Source organism: Crocodylus porosus, unplaced genomic scaffold (assembly GCF_001723895.1).
Source record: "Crocodylus porosus isolate Cpor-Errol unplaced genomic scaffold, CroPor_comp1, whole genome shotgun sequence".
In the NCBI taxonomy this organism is placed as follows: Eukaryota; Metazoa; Chordata; order Crocodylia; family Crocodylidae; genus Crocodylus; species Crocodylus porosus.
Genome location: NW_017728909.1, coordinates 68,450,614 through 68,472,846, shown reverse-complemented (window position 1 = coordinate 68,472,846; position 22,233 = coordinate 68,450,614). Strand labels below are relative to the sequence as shown.

The window sequence follows — 22,233 nt, the reverse complement described above, 5'->3', positions numbered from 1 at the left end:
CGTGTTGTTTACCATCTTAAATTTGTTTACTTACATAGGATTTCTGAAGTAGACTTTTCTCAGACGATGCTGTTCCACCACTTGGTTGTATCTGCTTTCTGTATATGGCTTGTACTCTTTCAGGACAGTTTCTACATGTTATTAAATGTTTCTTCATTCTTGTTGCGTTGTTAGCATACTCCTGCCCACAACGTTTACATCTACCAACTTCTTCCTTCCTTCAGTGGCTTGAACTTCACTATAATGATGCCACACACTATTTTTTTTCTGATTAGGCATTATTATGACTACATCAAAGCAACAACACTAAAAAACTAACAGATCTTATGCAAACACTTCCAACTTCCCCAACTCAGGGAGAAAAATGAGACACTGTTCTGTATGTTTGCTGAACTGAAAGTGAAACAAAAATTAATCATGGTATTAGTTTTGGTTTTGCTTTCACATGTAGTCCGATGAAATAAGAATTTTAGCTTTGGTTTTGATTTGACCTGCACAGCCAATTAGGTGAATTCATAACTTGATTTTTGGTTTGGATTACTGTTTAAAAAACAAAAACACATATATGTACTCTCTCACACACTTCCTAGAGATAAATCACCTGAAAGACATTAATTACAACTTTGAAACTACAAAGCTTGCCTAATGTTGTATTGGCCTCCATTCATTGTTACTAATGAATTTTATGAAACAATTAATTTTTAGAAATGGAAAATTTCCCATGGAAAAATAAAGCATTGGAAAATTTTCTGCTCCACATCTCTGACAATGAAGCCAAATTTTAAAAAAAGTTACTTCAGTATGTGCATTTCTATAGACCACAGGGAATAATAATAAGAAAGCAGAAAAATGGCAATCACTTACAAGTAAAAAAAAAAGGAGTCACGGAAAGAAAAAAAAAAATCTTAGGGTGAATTTCCACTACAATCAGACATGCACTTGTGTTCCTGAGATAGGTGTACTCCAGTTTGTCTGGCTAACTGGATGCAGTGAAAACACAACACCATAGGCTTCAGTTGGCCATGTCACTATGATCCAGGGCACACTACACACAAACCTGCACTGCCAACATAGATATACCACTATCTACTATCTTGCCAATCATAATTGATCATGTGATAATCAACCACCCCAACAGCAGAAACAGACAGAATGAAGCATATTTGATTCAAATAGTTCCTATACTGATAAACTTTAAGTACGTACAGAATCATACTCTTCTTCCTCTTCTTCTGCATGGTCATAGAAGCGATTGAAGTCTGAAGATCTGTCCGGATCCAGTAATTCGTCTCCATCTTCACCACCCACAAAGAATCTAGGAGGGTCATTCTCTGTTTCAGTAACAGACATGACTACAAGAACTAAACAGACCTAAGCAGAGACAGCAGCCACGATACTGGGCATATTCCCAATGATTAGGAAACACTAAACCCTTGCAGTTTATCACTGCAAGTGCTGTCACTTGCTACCGTGATAAAGTCAGCTGCCAAATGCAGTTTTATTGATATCATCTGTTCATTGTTGGTTTACGTTGTTGCTCCAAGAAAACCACCACAGGTTACCATTTCCCTGAGATGATGTGGCAATCTTTTATCCTAAGAGAAAAAAGAAAAGAAATATATAATCACATGCAAATTAAATGCAATTTTAAAATGCAATATACAATAATTTTAAAATGCAATATGCAATAATTATATGCCTTTGGGATAAAAGGCAGAAAATTATTTAAAGACAGGGTCTCTCTTACACACACAAGCACACCTGCATCCACCCTGAGCAAAAAAAAAAAATTAAATATAGAAAATAAATATATTAAAAAAATTATAATCATGCACCATGATTAGAAAATCTGAAACCAGGAAAAAATTTATGATGAAACCTGCTCTCCAAAAAATTCTGCAGTAAGAAAGGAAAAACTATATCCTTACTTGATGTTGAGTTTAAATTTCTAGCCTGCTTCAAACTTAAAGATTTCAAAAATCAATGACGTGTGGCCTTTTATACTGCAGATATAATACAGAATGGCAGCCTTTTGTTTGATCATGAAGTGTTTTTAAAAAAATTAGATTTACTATTGGTTGCCACATATTATGCTCATTTATACAGTAATCTAAAAGCACAAAGCAGCTTGGTCAGCCTAGCTGTACAGAAAACCAAGGAGTCCTGACACGGAGTCCCCTATTGTAATTCCTATACAACACTTCTTCCCATTATTGAGTGTGTGCATATTATGCTCTTATGTTCACTTTATTATTTCTTTGGACTGTTGTATGTTGCATCAATTCTCTTAATGCACCCCAGGGAATTATGCAATTATGTGCCTGCGCAATTTTGTGCATAAAACATATGACCATGCATAATTTTGCATAATTTAACCCAGGTGGGCTCTGCCTCCACCAACATAGGGCTCCCAACACTCCAGCTGAGAGCCTCATGTGGAGGCACTGAGCATGGTGGGGCATGACTGGACAGCTAATGAGTGTGGAGGGGAGCTCCTGTCTGCAAGAGGTGGGTATGGGGTTTGTGGGTGGATGGGTGTGGGCCCCTGCACCACACGCTCACGCCACCCCATGGTGCATAGCCCTAGCTACCAGTGATAGCAGCAGCAGGCCCTGAAGGTGATCATGGTCACAGCAGGCAAAGCCCCCTGGTGGTGTGTGGCTCCAGCTGATTCCTGGGAGCTGCACATTGTGGCAGAGCCGGCATGGCTGGCGCGCTGGCATGCGTCTTCAACCCAGACCAGGCTGGCTCCATGCCAGCACATGAAGCCTGCGACACTGAAGGCAGGAGCCGCACGCCATCAGGCTGGAACTTCTAGCACTCCAGCAGGAAGCCACACATGGAGGCAAGCCTGGCCCCGTGGCATGAGACTCTGTGCCTCCACATGTGGTTTTCTGCTGGAAGCCCCATGAAGAGGCATGGAGCCCACTTGGCCCAACAGCACGCAGCTCCTAGGCCAAGTGCCATTGGGTCAGGTGGGCTCCATGCCTCCCCATGGGGCTTCCAGCACTCCAGCAGGAAATCACACGTGGAGACATGGAGCCCACCGGGCCCGATGGCATACGATTCTGTGCCTCCACGTGCAGCTTTCTGCTTGAGTGCTGGAAGCCCCATATGAAGGCAAGGACAATGATTCTCAGGGCCAGTTAGTCTCTAAGGTGATAACTGCCCAACTTCAGGCTAATTACCATATTTACTCAAATACAAGACAAAGTTCCCCCCCCAAAGCTGGCATGGGAAAAAGAATCTCTCATCTTATAATCACATAAGAGGAAATCTCACTAAATACAATGTCTATCATTAAATTGTTGCCAAAAGCAGCATGTGGTCAGCAATGGAAACCAATGATGAGGTTGATTAAATGTTACCAATGCTGAGCATAACTATAAAGCACATGGCCCACATAGGTTCCATGTTTGCCCAACCACAAGGATAGGTTAGTGCAACCCATCTGAATAAAACATATGCTAGTGCTCACTAAGCACAAGCCTCTGCACCACCACCCCTTTGGAAAGTTATAGTACACCATGATATTACATATCCAGATTCCCCTCTGTTGACCCTTATCAGCCTGGCACATGACTAGTGTGGTCCCACTCAGTGTTTCCTCTAGGCTGCGCAGGTGCGCTCGTGCTGTGCTGCCAGGCGCACCTGCACGGCCACGCATGACACACAGTTTAGAGGGAACACTCTCCATGAGGTGAAGCTGAACCAGGTTGCTTTGCACCTCATCTGCAGATACATTTTTGGAGCATCCCAGGACTTGCGACCAAAACACCTGATTCCAGCCAAGGGAGGGGGCTAATTAGGACATAGATCCTTGGAGGGAGCATATCTGGAGTATACGCACATAATGACCAGGGCTGAGCTGTAAGATCATCATGGAGGTGGGACCACACTAATCATATGCACCAGGCTGAGAGAGGGTGCGAGAGAGGGATTCTGGGTGAACTGTATGCAATGTTGCTTACCAGGGCTTGACATTCTGTCGACTCTGGCGGGTCCATCCCAACTTTGCAGTAAGTTATGAACCTTCTGGCTTTGGATTAATACCATGCATAGCTTCTCAACCTCTTGTAAACTAAGATTAAGTATAGTTACAGCACTGGCGTGACACCTCAGCCTAACTGTATTTAAAATAGCACTGTGTAGTAGAGGATGCACCCTGGTCCAAATGCAGACAGGACTCCCTACAAGAGCCTCATAGTTAGTTTCCTACCGGCCAGCTTCCAGTAGAAAGATCTCGGCTACACGCCGACTTTATGGAAATGGGGAACTCCTCCCTAGCTTGTTCTTGTATCCACGGGCAAGTGAAACTTCAGGGGCATCTGAACCCCAAGCCTCTGGGCTTGCACCTGCATGTATGATGCCTGCCAATGGATTTGGGAGTACATGAATCCCCAGGCCAAAAAGTCTGGGGTGGAGGATACTTGCCGGTAGCAGAACCACATATGGTTTTTGAATGATTCAAAATCGATCTGGCCAATTTGACCTGGAATACCTGTTTATGAAACACCTCTGCTAAAACTTGCAGCAGTTTCAAAAAAAGACAACGTGCATCAATTCTGGATAAACTAAGTGCATGGGTATTATATGCAGACTACTACAGCCATGTTTAATTTCAAGGTTATTATTTTCAAATTTAGTTCTCATTTCCATGTGCTCTAGGAGAGCAGGATCTAACAGGAAGGGGAGGGAGAAAAGTTTGCCAGGGAAAACCCTGGGATAACATGAGAGCAAAGGGCTACCTAATCCCCCAGGTTTATTTCCCTTGCCGTAGCAGAGGGAAACAGACATTTTCAAAGGCAAATCCCCAATAATTGGAATCTACACCTGAAAAATAACAACAGATTTGTAAGTTTTACATATATAGAATCTAATTATTGGTCTTGTATTCAAGGTCATCTTCTGTTTAAGTAATACAGTACCCATCTCAACCCTTTTTTAAAGATATTGTGAACTAGCTTGATCTACTCTAGTAAGAGTCCTGCCTAGCCTAGTAAAGGAACAACAGACCCTAAGTGGTAACATCCAGCCACCATTCTCTAAAGTAGTTCAATTGTAACAGTTTTGCAATGAGACAACTAAGAAACTAGGGGATTCCAGAAAATAATCCTACAAAATATTTTTTAAAATGGCATAATGCAACTCCAGTAAGTTCAGCAATTAGAAGAAAAGTTAAAGACAGACCTGGAGAACAGATATGGTGGGATATAAAAAGGGAAATCAAGACACAAATAGGTCAGTATATATAATACAAACATTGAACTTCTACATATGGAAGTGTCTGGCACAGCGGTCTCTAGGGGTGTGCGGGGCCTGGGGCATATAATCCTGTGCAGGGCCTGGGGGGGGAGAGGAGGGGGAATGGGGAGCATCCAGAGCAGGGAAGGGAGGGAAGGGAAGGGGAGGTGCGGGGGTGGCGAGCACCTGGAGCTGGCAGCAGCGGTGCAGGGGGCAGCAAGCAGTAGTGCCATGGCAGCAAAGCTCCCTGGGCTCAGGAACCTTTGCCGTGGTGAGAATGGTCCCCTGCCCTCCTCCAGTTTCATCAGGAAGAGTAGATGAAGTGGGGACTATGAAGTGGATTCCTGCTGGGGGAGAATGCCCCCTCCCACCCTGCCTATCAGTTAAATTTGTGGGACGGGAGAGCCATTCTCCCAGGGCTGGAGCCCTCCTGGGGTTGCCTATGGCAGTTGCTAAGTGCCTAGACAGGCAGGGGAAAGGGCAGACTGTCAATCAACAGACTCCCCCTAAGGCCCAGGGCCCTTTAGCACTCTCTGGATGAAGAACGTAGTTCTCCAGCCAGAGGGATGGAAAACTGGTACACTCCAACCCCTTGGCTATTTTTCTACCAGTAAGAATTTCACAGAAATTCTTATCATTAGAAATGAATCCCTGTCCATGACCAGAGAAATCATCTCCTTTTGTGTACTTCGCCATTTAAAATGGAGTTTAAATCCTGATTCCAGCATACAAGTAAATCAGAAGTAATCTTTGTGTGTAAGAGAAAAAGTAAAGAATGGTGTTAAAGGTGGGGGAACAATGGACAGGAGACATGGATTCAAGCTCAAGAAACAGAAGGCTGTCATAAGAGAGTGTTAATTTCCTCCTTTAACCAACTGTAATTTATTTTAAAAAGAAAAAAAAATGAACAGCTATTTCTTCCCTCCTTCTCCCTCCCAGATCACTGCACCCTGCAAAAGCAGACTTACTGATTTTACTCACAAGAGAGAGAGAATTTGTTCCGGTGAGTACCAGAAACCAGGAAAATGAGGCATACTGGATTTCCTGTGAACTTATCAGATCAATTTCTCCATGCCCCAGATTTTAGAAAGGCCAATTTACTGCATTTCATGAGTAACTAGGATGAGTCCTATAATTTTTCCCATTTCCAGGAAGCCCACCGTTCATTAACACCAGCCTCAATTATTTTACAGCACGCATTTCTCTTGACACAGTTACGTAGGTTAAATCACTTGCCCATTTTCATGTTGTGTTCCTTCCACAGCAGCAAAGGACCAAACAGTGTGATCACCGATCACTAACCTTTTTCCCTTAGTGCCAAAAGGAACAGATGAAAAATTACAAAAAAACCAAAATAAAACAAAACTTCACATCAGAGTGCCAGGACACTCTATTCTTCACCAGTTGGTATTATATTTACAGGCAAAAGAGCAAAGATTATATACCAAGAAAGCACGCTGAAGGAAAATTTATGATGCCTGCACGAAATTTAATATCCAAGAACGCAGCAGATTCAGAGGTGTTTGGTAACATAGAGAAGTGTTACAGATCAGGTAAAACATTTTGGAATGAGTTTTTAAAATGCGATCGTTTTTTAAATTGTAACACTGATTATTGCCAGTTTTTAAAGCAGCAGAAATAGTTAAAACCTCACTAATTCCATTTCAACAATGTAATAGTTCTGCAAGCATTCCAACTGTAAGGGTAACAATATTTGGATCTTGGGGAGCCCTGGATTTGCAGCTGAATAAAAGGCTTTAGCCTGTGGCCAGCAAAGCCACTGACCACAAGGCAGAATGATATATTAAAAGTAACACTGCAAGACACTTAAGCAAGTATTTTCCTAACAGTGGGGTAGTGTTGTAGATTTATAGCTCATTGTATAAGAAGAACAAGATGCAGCCCACCAGCTATCGTCAGGAGATAAAGCAGAAGCAAGACCCTGGAGATGAAGGAGTCAGCAAGAAACCACAAATGACCAGGAGAAGCTGAGTTTACGGTCTTATACATGTGCTCTTAGCAAAAAGACTTGTAAATGAATGAAATGCATAAATAATTCCATGCTAATGAAGTAAACAGAGGCAGCGCTTGAGATAGGAGGGAATGTGTGTGGAACAAAGGAGGAGAAAAGGTGGAGTAAATGTTAATAAGTATAATCCAAAGTGTATAAAAATATGGAAAAAAACTAATGTTCAGGGCAGGTCCCCAGTTTGTTGGACCTTTGCTCAAAGCTGTCTCCATTCTGAATAAAGCTGTTGGCTAGCAACGTGTGCTGGTGCATGCTCCCTGAGCAACTGGATCATCATCTCTCTAGTCACTGGGCGCCGCATGGAGTCGGGGTCTAACACCAACATTTAAAGGCAACAGTCCTAGTTAGCATTAACGGAGTTGGGTGGCTCCCTCACTAGGCAGTTATAGAAGCACTATTCAGGTTGAGACTGTTGAGGAAGAAGCATCTGATACTGCTTTATAGCACCAAAAAGGCTAAGACAATTTTCTCTCTTTAAAGGAAAGAAAAAAATAAATAAATAAATAAAAATCAAGCTTAGATTAGTCCTAAAATCTAAGGGGTTTGCTACAGTGCTACATACCACAACAACTTCTGCCTCAGGTGTGAGAATTGCATAGATGTACAAGCCATTTGAGAACAGATAGCAAGACGACAACAATGCTGTCACCATCTAAATTAGACTGGTATCAACTGACTTAAGATCAAAGAAAATAAAATAAAACTAGACTACAAAAGGGCATCTTACAGAAGAACAGTGAAACACTATTCTCAGAAATCTTATTCTGAAAACCAAAAGGGTCTTTATCAGAACAAAGCTGGTGCGAAAAGAGAAAAATCACTAACGGGTAAAAAGCAGATACACTGAGCACTCTAGTAAGTACTGACAAAAATTCCTTGAGAAAGAAACTTCCTTAGCCTGACGAAGGGTTTTTGAACCTGAAAGCTTCCTTAGTAATTGGTTTTCCAACTATTTAAGTTGGTCTAATAAAAGATATCAGATTCACGCAAAGAACCTTGTCTGCTTTGAGAAAGAAAATCACTCAAACTTGCTACCAGCAACATTTACCTGCACAGAACTAGACTGATCTATCAAAAACACTTACCAAGGTTAAGGCAAGAAGTTGCTCCAGATGCTTTGTCCATGTAAATACTATTTGAGAAGAGGGAGAGTGGACTATATGAACATACAATGCAAATGCAACTGTGGCCTGCATATCTTCATATGGTCCCGTCTACATCTTGGTTCCCTTAATGATTAAAAACAGGCGCTGACGGAGCAGGGACAAAGAACGGACTGAGGGATTTGCAGTGGGCTGAACACATCTCAAAAAAATCTCTTTTACTGCAAGCTACATAATGATTCTTTAAGCGAAGTTCAAAACCCGATCAATTAGCACTGAGCCTGAGAAGTCCCGATTTTCCCATTTGATTTATTTACAAAAATCCAGGTTTGGTGAAAGTACAGGTTGAATATCAAGTGGGTACTGAGATCTCACACACCTGAATATTTTGGAGATTTTGAACAGAAACCTTAATCTAGCAGAGTAGGGCAACTTCACAGTTAAAAAGATTGCAAGGTACTGAGTAATCTTCAGGGACAGACTTTCCACAGTTCTACCCAATACCTCAAAAATGGTGCAATTTCCTGAATAGCTTTGTCTTGCCTAAATAACTAAAGGACAACTCCAGAAATACTACCTTATATTGCTTTCTTTTGCCCAAGTTTGAGTTATTTGAAGAAAACAGTAAGAGGTATATTTGGTTTTAAATGAAAGTTATATATACCACATTATCTGTGTGAAAAACAATACAGGCATCCTCTGGCATAGTGCTTGAGCGGAGAGCTAGTTAGCTGTGTTAGTCTGAAATCAGCCAGAAGCCAAGGTAGATGTGCACCATATAGACTCACTAAATAAGATATTTATCTATAGAACAAGTTTTTCAAGCTCAAGTTCTCTTAGTCAGATACTGGGAAAGGACAGCATAGAGCAGCGTATGAAGTGTAGTGAGTGATTTGAATAAAAAAGATGGGAAAAGACGACGGAGAGAAAAGGGAGAAGGATACAAGCAATGAAAAAAAAAAAGGGGTCACACAAAAGCTAATCCAGGTAAGGGGGATATAGATCTTCAGTTCCTGTTTAAACCACACTTATCCCATTACCTCATCTCCAACCTGAATTTCCTGTGATGCATCCTGAAATCATTGCTCCTAATCTAGTCCCCTACAGACACAGGAGAAAGCCCATCTTCTTTATACCTTTTCAGGTAATTGAAAAACTATCATCAAATGCATCCTCAGTCTCCTTTCTCCAGACTAAATAAATAATCCTGGTTCTTCCAGCCTTCCCTCATAAACCATGCTTCCCAGGATTCTTATTTTTGTTGTTCTCTGCTAGACTCTTTCCAATCTGTCCACATCAGCATTTAAGCAACCATACCAATAGCACACAATGTGTGCAGGTAGAAGAGATGTAGATCAAAAGTTTAAACTAACTTTTGAAATCTGAAGGGAAAAAAAACCAAACACAAAATGCTACCCAAAAAAGCCCTTTCTGCTTGAGAAAGCCCCATTGCTACTGGTTGTTAAATAGGGATACTAATTTTGCTAATAGAGATATACTCACCAGTAGAATAGCATCACCCCTATTCAGGTCTGCCTCTTTTTAAAGTTACAAGATATGTCTTTATCTTAGGGAGAGCTATATCATATTCTGAATATCAATACAGATACTTCTAAATTAAGCAGCATTCAGGGGAAAAAACTTTCAAAGTTATCATTACCGTCAAAATTTTATTTTTATTTTCAGTTTGGAATTTATACTGCTCACTTTTCTAAGAAAGTCACATGCCCCAATAACAGGAGAATTTGAGTTTATCATTTTGCTTTTAAAACATTGTAATAATTAAAGAAGCTAAACACAGAAAGACTGTTATGAACTTGACAGATTTCTCTCACTTAAACCTAGTGACAAAGAACAAAACAGCACCAACAGCAAGTTTTTTTACGTGGGTAGCTTCACTAAGACATCAAAAGTCACGTTCAGGCTTCACACTGCCTCCGGGAACTATTACGTTGTTATTGAAAACAGGGTGAGAACTATTTATCACTTTCACTGGCACACTGCATCTGAAAAAAACCCAGCTACAGCATATAATAAAGCACGTACACAAAAGCAAATCAGATTTATGGTTCAGTAAGCCCACAGATAGCACATGTATATCAAAGAGTGCAAACATACTGACCAAATCCAGCTACTAATTACTCCAAAGCTAGCTGTCACCATCCAAAGTACTCCGGATGTTCTGCCTTTTTAACTTTCAGTCCTCTGATCAAAATGACACTGCCAAGTACTTGCTTCATTCAATTCCAGCCCTTCATAAAAGCCCCAAAATAAAATGTTTCTTTCTACCAGTCAGTTGTCTTTATGAAGACAACAGCAATGTTCTTCCCCACCACTGCTAAAGGAGCTTTTATCTGACTGCTTTAAGATTCTAATTGTACAATATAGTTGATGAGGTAACAAAACACTCCAGATATGGTTTGATTGGCAGACCAGAAGCATCATACACAGAGCTTGAAAAAGTCACATCTTTGTTACGAAGGCAGCACTAATGAGGAAGATTCCATTAGTAGGACCAAGGATGAGAGCCTTAGGTTTACGGGACTGAGTATTTTCAGTGACAGAACTGCCAAGGTGGACCCCCTTTACTAAAGGAGATCAAACCGAGCCAGACAACACCAATGTGCAAATTTAAAAGCAAGGGCTACATCTTTAACAAGGCCTGTTCTCAACCATAACAGCTCCTTAAGTGCAATACAGCATCAGGAAAATGCACGTATTGGGACGGGTGAAAGTCTTCAAAAAAGAGGGGAAACAATATAAGGAAAGAAAGACCAACAAAGAATAAGTACAGTTGTAGAAATGTTGCCTTCCAGGAAACATGCAGCACTTGCTGTATGATGCCAAAAATCTTAAACAGTAGCAGACACGGTTGAAACATTTAGATGTCACACATTCCCTATTAAACCGACACCATTCTGGGGTAGAAAAAGACAAGGGGGGGGGGGGGAAGAGGGAGGGATAAGATTTTTGATCCATTTAAAGCAATATTGAAATATCTATTGCATCATTTCTTTGGTAGCATAAAAATGTCACAAAAGTTTTAGCATGCTGGATTTACCATTCCCCTGCAGTGTGGTTACCAACAGTGCACGCCCACACATTGCTATCAGCAGAGCTAAGAAGACCTAGAAGCAGTTCTATCTTACCGACTGAGGAGCAAAGAAACCTGCTAGTTTTAAAACTTTTGACAGTTTTTATGAAAGAGAGATTAAATTAGCAACATGTACAGAGTAAAAGAGGGACTTAAAACGTAATCCAATAAAAGAAGGTCTAATAAGAGAAAAAAATTGAGCAAAGTTCATACACTAAGAATTCATCAAAGAAATATGGGTCAAGAACTACTAAATTAAAAATATGCAGCACTCATTGGTAGGTATGTGTTTCAATGCCAGGCATACCAAGAAGTTTATTTTCATCATCCATACACAGTTAAGTGGAAGCTTTCTGCTTAATACAACAGAAGTAATCACAACTGACAAAATTGTTTGCATTCACAAAAGGCTGTTTCTCTCTCACTTGTTTCTTTGCAGCAGATGCACTAGTCAAGAAACTGAGTTGAGATGCATGTGATAAAACAAACAAGTAAATAAATTGCCTAAAACAAACTTAATAAACTCATTTCAAAAGCCTGTGGACCATGACTGAACTGGCAAGATTAGACATTTCTTGTAAACCTGATGTCAAAGAAGACTGCTGGATTTATTGATTGCATATAAATAAGCAGTAGGCTCCATTATTTCACACCAGAGAATCTCCGTTATGATGGGTTTGTTGCATATTACTGAGAGCTCTTTGGAAACGACCCTTGCACCCATTTTTTCTCCAATAAACTAGGAACAACCATCTACAATAAACAATGACTACAGACACACTGAATTTTCCAAATATTCTATTGATAGGAGGCTGCAAGAATTGATGTTTTTTGTACATGCTTCAAAAATAAATAAATAAATGTTATACGAATTACTCCACAAAATAAAAACTGTAAATGCATCATACTAAACCTGACATATATACCTATTTAGTTTCACTCTTAACTCCTGTTGAGAACTGGGGAAATCTACTGAACAAAATAGAAAATTAATTGTCTTGCTTCCCATTTCTTACTGGAGCAAAAAAGGTGTCCTAAACAAAGCTGAATTAAAAATGAAGACATGAAGCTAAAAATTTCCATTCAGAAGACTTGGGGTGAAAGTAGGGCCTTAGGAAAACCCCGCCCCCAAATGTTTTATGTGAGAACTGAATATACCCAATTGAAATAAATATACTTACAGTATTGCTGCATTAGTGTCCTCAGCAGCTGACTCATGATGAAAGTTACTTCATTTCACACAGGGATAAAAAATGATATTCATGAGGAACTCTAGACAGGAATGTTACAAATGACCAACAGCTATTGTCTGCACAGAACAATGGCCAGAATCGAACTATCTGCCAACACCTAATGCAGTTTTGCTGTTTAAATGGCATCCCATTTTACGTTAAATAAAATATGATAAAAACCTGTAAGTCCACTTTCATACCCAGCAGGCTACATCACAAACACTTTACAAATAAAAAAAGCTGTATTTAGTACATGCAGTTTCATATTTCTCTTTCAAGGACGCGACAGGAACGAGCTGAAATGCCCGGAAACAGGAAGCACCGATACAACCTATTTGCCAAGTCCTACTAGTTTTTCCAGCTGCTTTTCTTCTTCAATCAAACACTGCAAAATTCATGAGTCTTCTCCTAAGGTGGATTAAGACAAGCTTCTGTTATCCACATGTTCATGCTTAACCATGACAAACTTTGACAAAGTAGATTTATGAAAAGCCATCAAAACACCCTAAAAATGCAACCTAATATATGAAAACAAGAAACTGCTGAAATAACCTTTAAAATGTCTACTACTGCTTCGATCCCTGACATGAACAATTGCAGATAATAGATATTAAAGCTTAAACTAGTTTCCTACCTTATAGTGTATTCTATTTAAATGCATTGCTTTAGGTCTGAAAAAGACTACATGTTTACCCAGAATATGTACTTGTTCAAACCTAATGTAAGAACTTCTTACTAAATACAAAATATCCTAATCCAACCACAGTCAGTGCTGGAATAAACAGCCCTGAATTGACTAGCTTTCACCGTTTACAAGGATGCTCAAAATACAGACCTTTTACAGTTACAAAAGGTACAGTCACATTACGAAGTAGACACTAAGGCTGTGTGGCTCAAGATTTGCCCTCAGCCCCCTGAGCCATGCTATAGGGCAGGGGCAGGCAGCAACAGCCAGAGGAGGAAGAGGGTGCCCAGAGACTTCAGCTCCTGTTGTAGTCAGAGCAATAAGGGGAGCAGAGCATCGGCAGGAGCCCAGAGGTCACAACTTAACCTTGAACAGCCCTGCTATAATGTAAAGCAATAGCCAAAAAAACAAAAGGGATGAGTTATGATCTTTCCTAATATGCAGCTGATTTTACAAAGAGAATATACAGATATCTCCTTGAAGCTTCAGTAATTATCAAACTGGTATCTACAGCCAATAGGAGTGATATCTGGGGGCTCAAAGCACATACAATAATTTTTTTTTTTAAATTACTACTCATGTATAGATCAATAAAGGTAATGTCTAATATACTATCATCACCACTGCCAATGTGGATTGAAGTACAGCAAAAGTTAAGTGACTGAGCCCATCTGCAGGTTGGACTGGGACTGGCAGGTTGGATCCAGCTGGTGAGCTGTGTCTAACACCCCTCATTTAAGACAACAGAGAGGTAGTTAGCCATGTTAGTCTGAAGTCAGGCAGAAGGCAGGGTAGAGATGCATTTTACAGACTAACTAAATCAGACTCCATAAGCTTTTGTGAGCCTGACCTCACTTCACCAAATGCTATGAAAGGACATGCAGAGAGCAAGCTATCAAAGAGAGATTTGAATACAAAACACAGGGAAAGAGGAAAGGGAGGCGGCACAGTGCTGAGAGTGGCAAATATAATACAAACAGGAACAAAAGGGTCACACAAAAGCTAATCTAGGTAAACAGGATAGCATTCAACAGTCCTTGTTTAGACGATACTTAACCCAATCCAGTCTACGAATGATTTCCTGCTCTGCAATTGTGTTTAAGTTTGTTTTGAAAGTTTTGTTGTCTATGAACAGGTACTCAGGAACTGAATGTTTGGGAATCTGAAGTGTTCTGCCACAGGCTTGCACGTCTTTTTGATGTCAGATTGGGGGTTCATTCATTCTCACATATAGGGATCATCTTGTCTGTTCAATGTAGATAGCAGAGGGGACTGTGACCAAGTGATGGTGTATATATGACACTGGTTAGAGATGCAGGTGAAAACAGTCAGTTACTACTGTAAAATCAGAACCCAAGAATCCAAGTTCAAGGCTTCCAGAAGTATGCTGAAATAAGCTGTTACTAATAAAAGCATATGCATCACTGATTTAATCTATAAGGTGCAAATCTATTCTGCCTTTTGCCTTCCAGAACTATGTCATGATGAATGGCCATGTTCCTTCCTGACATTCCCAGTGCCCTTTTCCCAACAGCATTTTAGTTCAGAAAGTTTAAATTCCCTCCCTCTACCCCCAGTCCTTTAGAGTTTTGGGGTATTAACATTTCCTATTACAAAAAAAGGTTTAGCACACTTGCAGCAAGTTAGTTCTTATCGAGAGCTCTTTCTTTGTTTCTTTCTTCCTTTTTTCCTTCCTTCCGCAACTGAAGGACAGATTTTCATCAGCAGTGCTTCCTGAGATTCTGCCAGATCTAATGAAGCCCTGATGCTTGCGATATTAGTTTCTTACAAACCACAATAATGATTATAAGGACTTTGTTTTGTCATAATCCTGGATCTAGGCAAGAACACGGAGTACTGATCAGCTGCTTATTGAATATATACAACAGATATAAAAGATCCTTTAAAATTAACAGAGTTCTTTAAAAACAAAAAAACCCCCAAAAAACCCCACACACGTTTTAACATAAAGAACCGAGGAACAATGAATGCCTCTTTCCCAACCCCTTCACTGGCCCTTTTCTTTTTCAACAGTTTGTTCTTTGTGACAAGGATTATGTCTTCCATTTACTTGAAAAAAAGCATTTTTACAGATTTACTCAGATTTCAGAAGCAATTCAAGTTAACTGTTGGACAAGCTTTTGGCACTAGGTGCCCTCTCTCAGGAGACCTGATGTCTGTCCAAAAGGATCATTTAACAGTTCTCCCAACTATATTTTGAGTCCAATAAAAAAATATTACAAAAAATTCCTGCATCTCAGACATTTCCTGGACCATCATGGCTACAACAATACTTCAATTCTACAATAATACACAGAGACTAGCTGTGCTAATCTGCAGTCAAGCAGAAGGCAGCGCAGGGGGGGCACCTTAGAGACGGGTTCAAAGACATAAAACTTTCAGATACAAGGGCCTATTTTGTCAAATACTATTAATGTAAATATAGATAATTCGTTTGAGGATAGCTGTAAAGAAACTGCAAAAATAAATATTTGTTTAAAGCTATAGCATATGCTTATAAGTACCCTTCACATTGCAAAAGGCTCCCTTAACAATAAGCTTGTTAAAGGCTTTATTGTGCTAAGTGCTACAGATAAAACAGGGAGAGAGAGTCTTTGCCCAAAGTTTTTCAAACTACATTTCATAAATAAAATATAAAGCTCAACCTAACTACCAATGGCCAACGGATCATTGTTATGACTGTATAGCATAATGTGAAAGGAGAAGTGCCAGGAACAGAGGAGGTCCTGGGGATCACAATCACCCCATACTTACCTGAGGTAAGAGAAGGAGCACAGCTGGAGCCAGGAGCGCCCCACTGTGTTTCCACAGCGAGTGCTCCATCCAGATTGGCAGTGAGAGAGCCTGAAGCAGTACTTCCAGCCCCAGAGAGAGGGGAGAGACCGCAGTGTCCAAACAGGTAAGATGCTGGAGGACTCTCCTGTTTGTGCCAGCCTGCAACAAGCTGTGGTGAAGTGACGCACGACAATAGGCACAAGTGGCTGAAGGACCACCACCAGACACAAGGATCACTGACAAAATGCCAGGGTGGCTTGCCTGAAGAAGGATTGAAGCCCCAGGCTGAAGCAGGTACCCGATAAGGCAGGTGATTTACAGCACAGGAACCCCAGCCTCCTGTAAGTGGGGTAGTAGAGCCAGCCAGGCCTGAATTCATCTCTAAAACTGATTATCCATTTTGTAATGACTAAATTAATTGATAGAGGGGGAACAATCACAAATGAATGCTTGGACTTGAGCTGACTTCCATTTGGGACTCATAAATGAATTGTTAAAATAGGATAAACCCTGAATGAAGGGACTTCAGATGATGCACTTTATGAGATAGTTAAGGAACTAATGGAATTGTTTGATTAAGTTGATTTACTTTTTGAAGGCTGTTAGTCAATTAACAGAAGGGGTGAAACCCTGAATGAGCGGCGGACTGAATAGGATTGAGCGGCTGGTGGACTTCTACTGAACTGATTACAAGAGCATGACCAGGATCCTGGCAGCATAGGAAAGACCACCATCTCTGTGACAAGAGGTCAAGGCCCAAAAGAAGAAATCTGATAACATCTAGGATGTGGTAAAGGTGGGGTGTATGGGGAGACAAAGTGTCACAAAGAAATTTCTCCAAGGGACAGGCCCAGACCTATCTGCCAGTATAACCAGCTCCCAACTTTAAATAGGATCAAAGACATGGCAGGCGAGAAAAATAACACCAGAGAGCAGCTGTATCAGCACTGATCACTATCCTGACATCATCTTCTGATAAGTCACTGGGCCACAGAGGACCTAGATCATACAGCACCCACCCCTAACACAAGCTTTCATGAGCCCAAACTTACTTCAGCAGCTTCTACAAAATGACATGCACCATGCAGTGTATAAAATGGAGAGTGATCTGAATACACAAGAGAGGGCAGAGGGGAACACCTGATGCCCCAAACTTGTCCAATAGCTATATTTATTGTTCGGTTTTATTCAGATTTCAGAACCAATTAAAATGTAGTAGGGCTTTTTCAAATAAAATCCTTGCCCCAAAGAACAAGCTGTTTAAAAAGAAAGGGGCAGGTGAAGAGTTTACAACACTTATGTTCCTTTGAGCATGATGTTAAAGTATTTTTATTAAAGAATTTGATCATGCAAGTCCTTTCACAGCAAATGAACTGATTTTGGGCTCACAGAAGCTTATGCTATATGCACCTCTGATTTAGGTGCTTATCCACCCTGCCTTCTGCCTGGCTTTGGATTAATGCAGCTAAATACTGATTTCTGACTGATGGCTCTCAGGCACCACTGCAGAAGTGGATCTTAAGGAATGGAAAAGACAATCATACAAGGTAGACTAAGGAGACTATTATTTATTTATATGAGAGAGTACAAAGCAAGGTATATCTGTAAGCAGACAACTAAACATTGAAGCTGGCAGGGGTAATATGGAAAGGGTAATATACATAACAAGAATATATGAGAAAAGGACAGTATTTTATAGCAGTTAAAAGTATTGATAAACTTTTATATATTTGTAAACTTAGGTTGGTAACTGCTGAGTACATTCAATGGATTAATACCATGGTGCTACTTCAATTTTAGGAAGTTATTATGTACACATGGGATATATAACCACAGTGCATACCACGTACATGCAAATATTTATAACCAAGTCTTATGCTTTCGATGCTAAGAATTAAGTCTTCCTTACAGAACTATCAGGTATCATGTCACCGTATCCTAATCAAGACAGACTGGTCTAAGGATCTTACTTGCACCTCAGTCATTATATTGAGTAAACCTCCCACGATTTTGCCTCCTTGGTTATACTACAAGAGATGAATATTTTCTCAACCCTACATTTACTACTGATTCTGGCTTCACATTTGTAGCCAGGGATGCAGTTGTTCAAGGAAAAATAAACCTATAGCAAACTTGTAGGCAGATTTGTACCATGCATCTCCTTCCACTTCACTGCCTCCCCCGTAAGTGCCCAGGAAGCACCCTCCCCACCCACACACAAATACACACATCTTCCCCCCTGCTCCAATCCAGAGCAGGGAGTGGATCACCTGTCCTGTTCCTGAACACCTCTCCCCACTTGCCCACCCACCCCATATAGGGAGTATTGGCAAGATATTGTGTAGGGAGGAGTGATGACCCAGCTTGCAACAGCTCATTAAAACTCCCTATGTGGCTCCCAGGGCCAAACTGCACATCCTTGAACTAGCAGTAGCTATGTCTACATTCTACTATGGGCATTTCCCAAGTTTCTGAGCTTTTGCTGTTGCCACATGGGACTGAGAAGGAATTTTTTTACCCTTCTCCTGTTGCCCCACTTCTTCAGAAGCACCGGGTGGTGCCTACAGCCAAGGTTGGGGATTTTGACTGGGGGTGTGCTAAGGCTTGTGTTGGGACTTAAACCCTCCACCCAGGGTGAGACCAATCACCGCATTTGGACTCAGGAAGGAATTCTGCCCCATGCTCAGATTGGTATAGACTATAGGGGTTATTGCATTCTTCTTCAGATCTCCTGATCATGCCCCTCTTCTTCAGATCACTCAAGTGTCTTTTAACAACCTTCACAATAGTAAGATGTTAACCACAATGGTTCCCGTGCCTTCTTTACTTGTGGAAAATTAGGGTATTACGTCTTGTGGTAAGGGTCGACTATAGCTTTGCTAATAGGTTAGACAGAGGATTTGTATAGGATGATTTGGACAGGAGGCTCCTACCTCAGCATACTTCCACCCCTACTTTTCTGTGATTCTAAGACGTTAACCTCAGGCTTCTGAGAAGAAAAAGAAATGTGGGAGGAGGGTCTTAGGAAGTAAGGAATTTTTCTTTTGAGCAGTCTGATCTTTGGAAGTATACCTGTTAGGTCTAACTGGTAAGAATTGTAGGGATTTTTGCCATCCTTAAAAGTGTGAGACATGGTCTTCCTTCTAGAATCATTAACTTAATTAATCTTCCATGTCATTTCCAAGAAGATGCCAAAATAGTACCACTGTATCCCTTCCTTGATTTTCACCTGTACCAGGCTGTAAGGTAGCTTCAGGTCCAAGTTGTAAGGTATTTTCAGATTTGTTTTTATAAAGGTCTTTGTGCCTAAGTAGTGAAAGGATTTTTGGATAGAAAGGTTGCCTGCAAAGCCAGGAACCACACACAGTTGCCTGGGATACTGCTTTCAGGACTGTATCCCACATTTTCCCCATTATTTCTAGCTTAAAAGGACCATATTCTAAGTATTAATTATTTTTTTAAATCATCACAGACTGTAGCATTTTGCTAAACTGCTGCCAAGCAGGATATTTTCTTGGTGTACATGTACTGGTGCTATAACTGCTTTGAAGTCTGAAAAACAGCCTGGTCAATATCACTGTCTTCCCTTCAAGATAGTAGCACATATGCTGGCAAATGATTGAGTAAGCTGATGTCTGGCACACACTGCAGATGTCTGCTGCATATTCATAGTGCAGATAACCTTCACTTGTATTTCTAAACCCAATCCTGTCAAAAAGTGTCACATATACGATAAAAAGGAAGAAGGCCATGCACACAAGTTTGAACTTCTCAAAAGAAATTACTGCTTTTAAGAGGATAAAGACAAAAAGCAGAAATAAGTTTTTCCACAGTACAAATGAACTCAGCTTTTCCACAATACAAATGAGCTTTGTTCATATTACAATCACATTAGAATGGGAAAGACTGTCCTTCCACATACAATTTTTTAATCAAAGTTTCACTACAGTGAAAGCAGGGAGTTAAATGTCAGGAGCCTCAGTCCATTCTGGTTCCGACAGCCAATTGCACAAGAAACAGCTGCACAAGATACATTAGTGAGTGTACAGACAGTATTTCACATTGATTACAGATTCAGGAGTTCAGCATGGAAAAAAGTACTATATTATATAGCTACATATTCCTGCCAATATAGTGTATTCTATTTAAGTGCTTACCTGAAATGTACACTTATCCAAAACTATATGTAAAGAAGGCTGAAACACAATGGTATCAAAGCTGTGTTATTAACACTGTGAAAAATTACAAGCACTTCCTCATTTTCAAGGCATCTACAAGTTAATTTGGGAGCTCTGTAAGAAACCTTGAAAGTGACAGGTGCTGCTAGTCATTTTCAGAGCTAATAGGACAGTACTGGCTGTTTAAAATGGGACTGCTTACTGCACTCATGCTCTGGTACTAGCAGCCTTCAAACTGATTAGCTCCTCTCGTTTTTCAGATTCCAACTGTCATTATAGTTTTACCCGAGTATGTTTTCAAAAGGCGAGATGAAAAACTGACTAGCAGCTGTTTGCTTTTCTTCTTTTGCAATTAAACAAGAGTACAATTACTTAAATTGAATATAACGGTTAGCCCAAGTTCAGTTAATTTTAAGGGAACAGTGGGACTGAAAGATGCCATGCATTTTACGCTTTTCACCAACATGCAAATACCCAGTGTTTGTTAGCGTGTAGGCAAAAAGGAACAAATTGGGGACCGGTGGCACGTTAAGCAGTTAACGGATGCATTAATCCAGTATGGATGTAAGCAGCAGTACTGCGATGGGCTGAAATAAAGATTGCTGAAACAAGCAGGTTTTGCCATTGCCCTTCACTTAAGGAAGGTGCGAGAAACAGATAAGCAAGCACGCTCCATCAGAAGCAAAAGCAAATGACAAGTTGCTCAGAAATTCAAATGCTTGGGCAGGTGGGGTAGAGCTAGATACTGTTTTGTGATAAAGATACTTGTGCAAGCGGATGAAAAGCCAGCTCAGGCAGAGGAGACAAAAGTAGAGACGTGCCAGTGAGGCATCTGTAAGAAACACCTAGAGTCAATTTTGGGGTTGAGATGCTGGCTGGACAGGTTTGGAGGAGCGAAGAGGGAAACCCATTGCAGGCAATTTGCACCCTGCTCTGTTCAAGTAAAACAGCAGGTAGAGCTGGGTGCCAACACCATTTCTTTTTTCCTAACTGGAAAAACCCATTAAGAATTGCTGAGCGACTTGGGAGGGATTATGCTCCTCCTGGCTCATCCCGCCCAGTCTCATTTCCCCGGTTCCACCATACCCCAGAGAGCATTAATCCACAGCTGCTAAGGAATCAAAGCTTGAAACATCTCCAGGTCCCCCCTTTAATTCCATCGCCATGCACAAGACACCCCTCAAGCAGCCGCTTTCTTTCTTCATCCGTATTTACATTCTTCAGATGTCTCCAGTGCTCCCCAGTCATTTTTTCCTCCCCCCCCCACAAAAACTCCTTAAATAAATACAAACATTACATAAATAAATATATAACCAAGCATGCACGTCAAATTATAAAATTTAAATATACAGTGAATGAACAATGAATATAGAATATTATGTGTATTTTATAACCGGGCAAATTAGATCTATAAGACAGATCTATATATAAAATATAACTATATTACAATAAAAAAAATAAAGACAAAATAAAACTGATCCCAGTTTCCCACCCAACTTATTCCCAGGCGTCAGCAGCACGTGCCTCCCCCCCTCGAGCACGTGCGGAGACAGCATCACCCCCAGGCCGGGACCCCCATCTATACGGAGCCGCTCCGGGTCTTTGGCTGCTCCCCCCCTGAGGACACGGTGGGCACCCGGGCGGACCCACCGCAGCGCCGCGGCGGGCGGGAGGACAAACAGAACGTTCCACTGCACGCGCTGGCCCCACCGACGGCAACGCCGTCCTGGGTTTGGCGGCGGGAAGGGGGCGCGCGCAGACCCACCTCACCTGCCCATGTCGCCGGCGTTAGGTCCCATTGAGAAGTAGTAGCCACCGCCGCCTCCTCCCCCCGCCCCACGCTTCGGCCCCGCCCCCTCCTCGCGGCCCCGC

At 41.1% G+C, this 22,233-nt stretch overlaps 1 protein-coding gene across 17 annotated transcripts in view; it reads right to left on the bottom strand.

Moving 5' to 3' along the window:
* PPIP5K2 (diphosphoinositol pentakisphosphate kinase 2) overlaps positions 1 to 22,233 on the bottom strand; it is an 84,095-nt gene that overhangs the window by 61,598 nt on the left and 264 nt on the right. For 14 of the 17 annotated variants that reach the window (XR_002100503.1, XM_019532428.1, XM_019532433.1 and 11 more), the window contains exons 1-2: positions 22,132 to 22,215; positions 1,207 to 1,595 (exon numbers count right to left, since the gene is read on the bottom strand). Coding sequence is in view for 16 of the 17 variants with exons in the window: in XM_019532428.1 (XP_019387973.1) it covers positions 1,207 to 1,350 (144 nt within the window). In the remaining variant the exon portion in view is untranslated. Of the gene's footprint in view, positions 1 to 1,206; positions 1,596 to 22,126; positions 22,216 to 22,233 lie in introns of those variants that run through there. The other 3 variants (XM_019532430.1, XM_019532429.1, XM_019532431.1) reach the window with 2 other exon arrangements.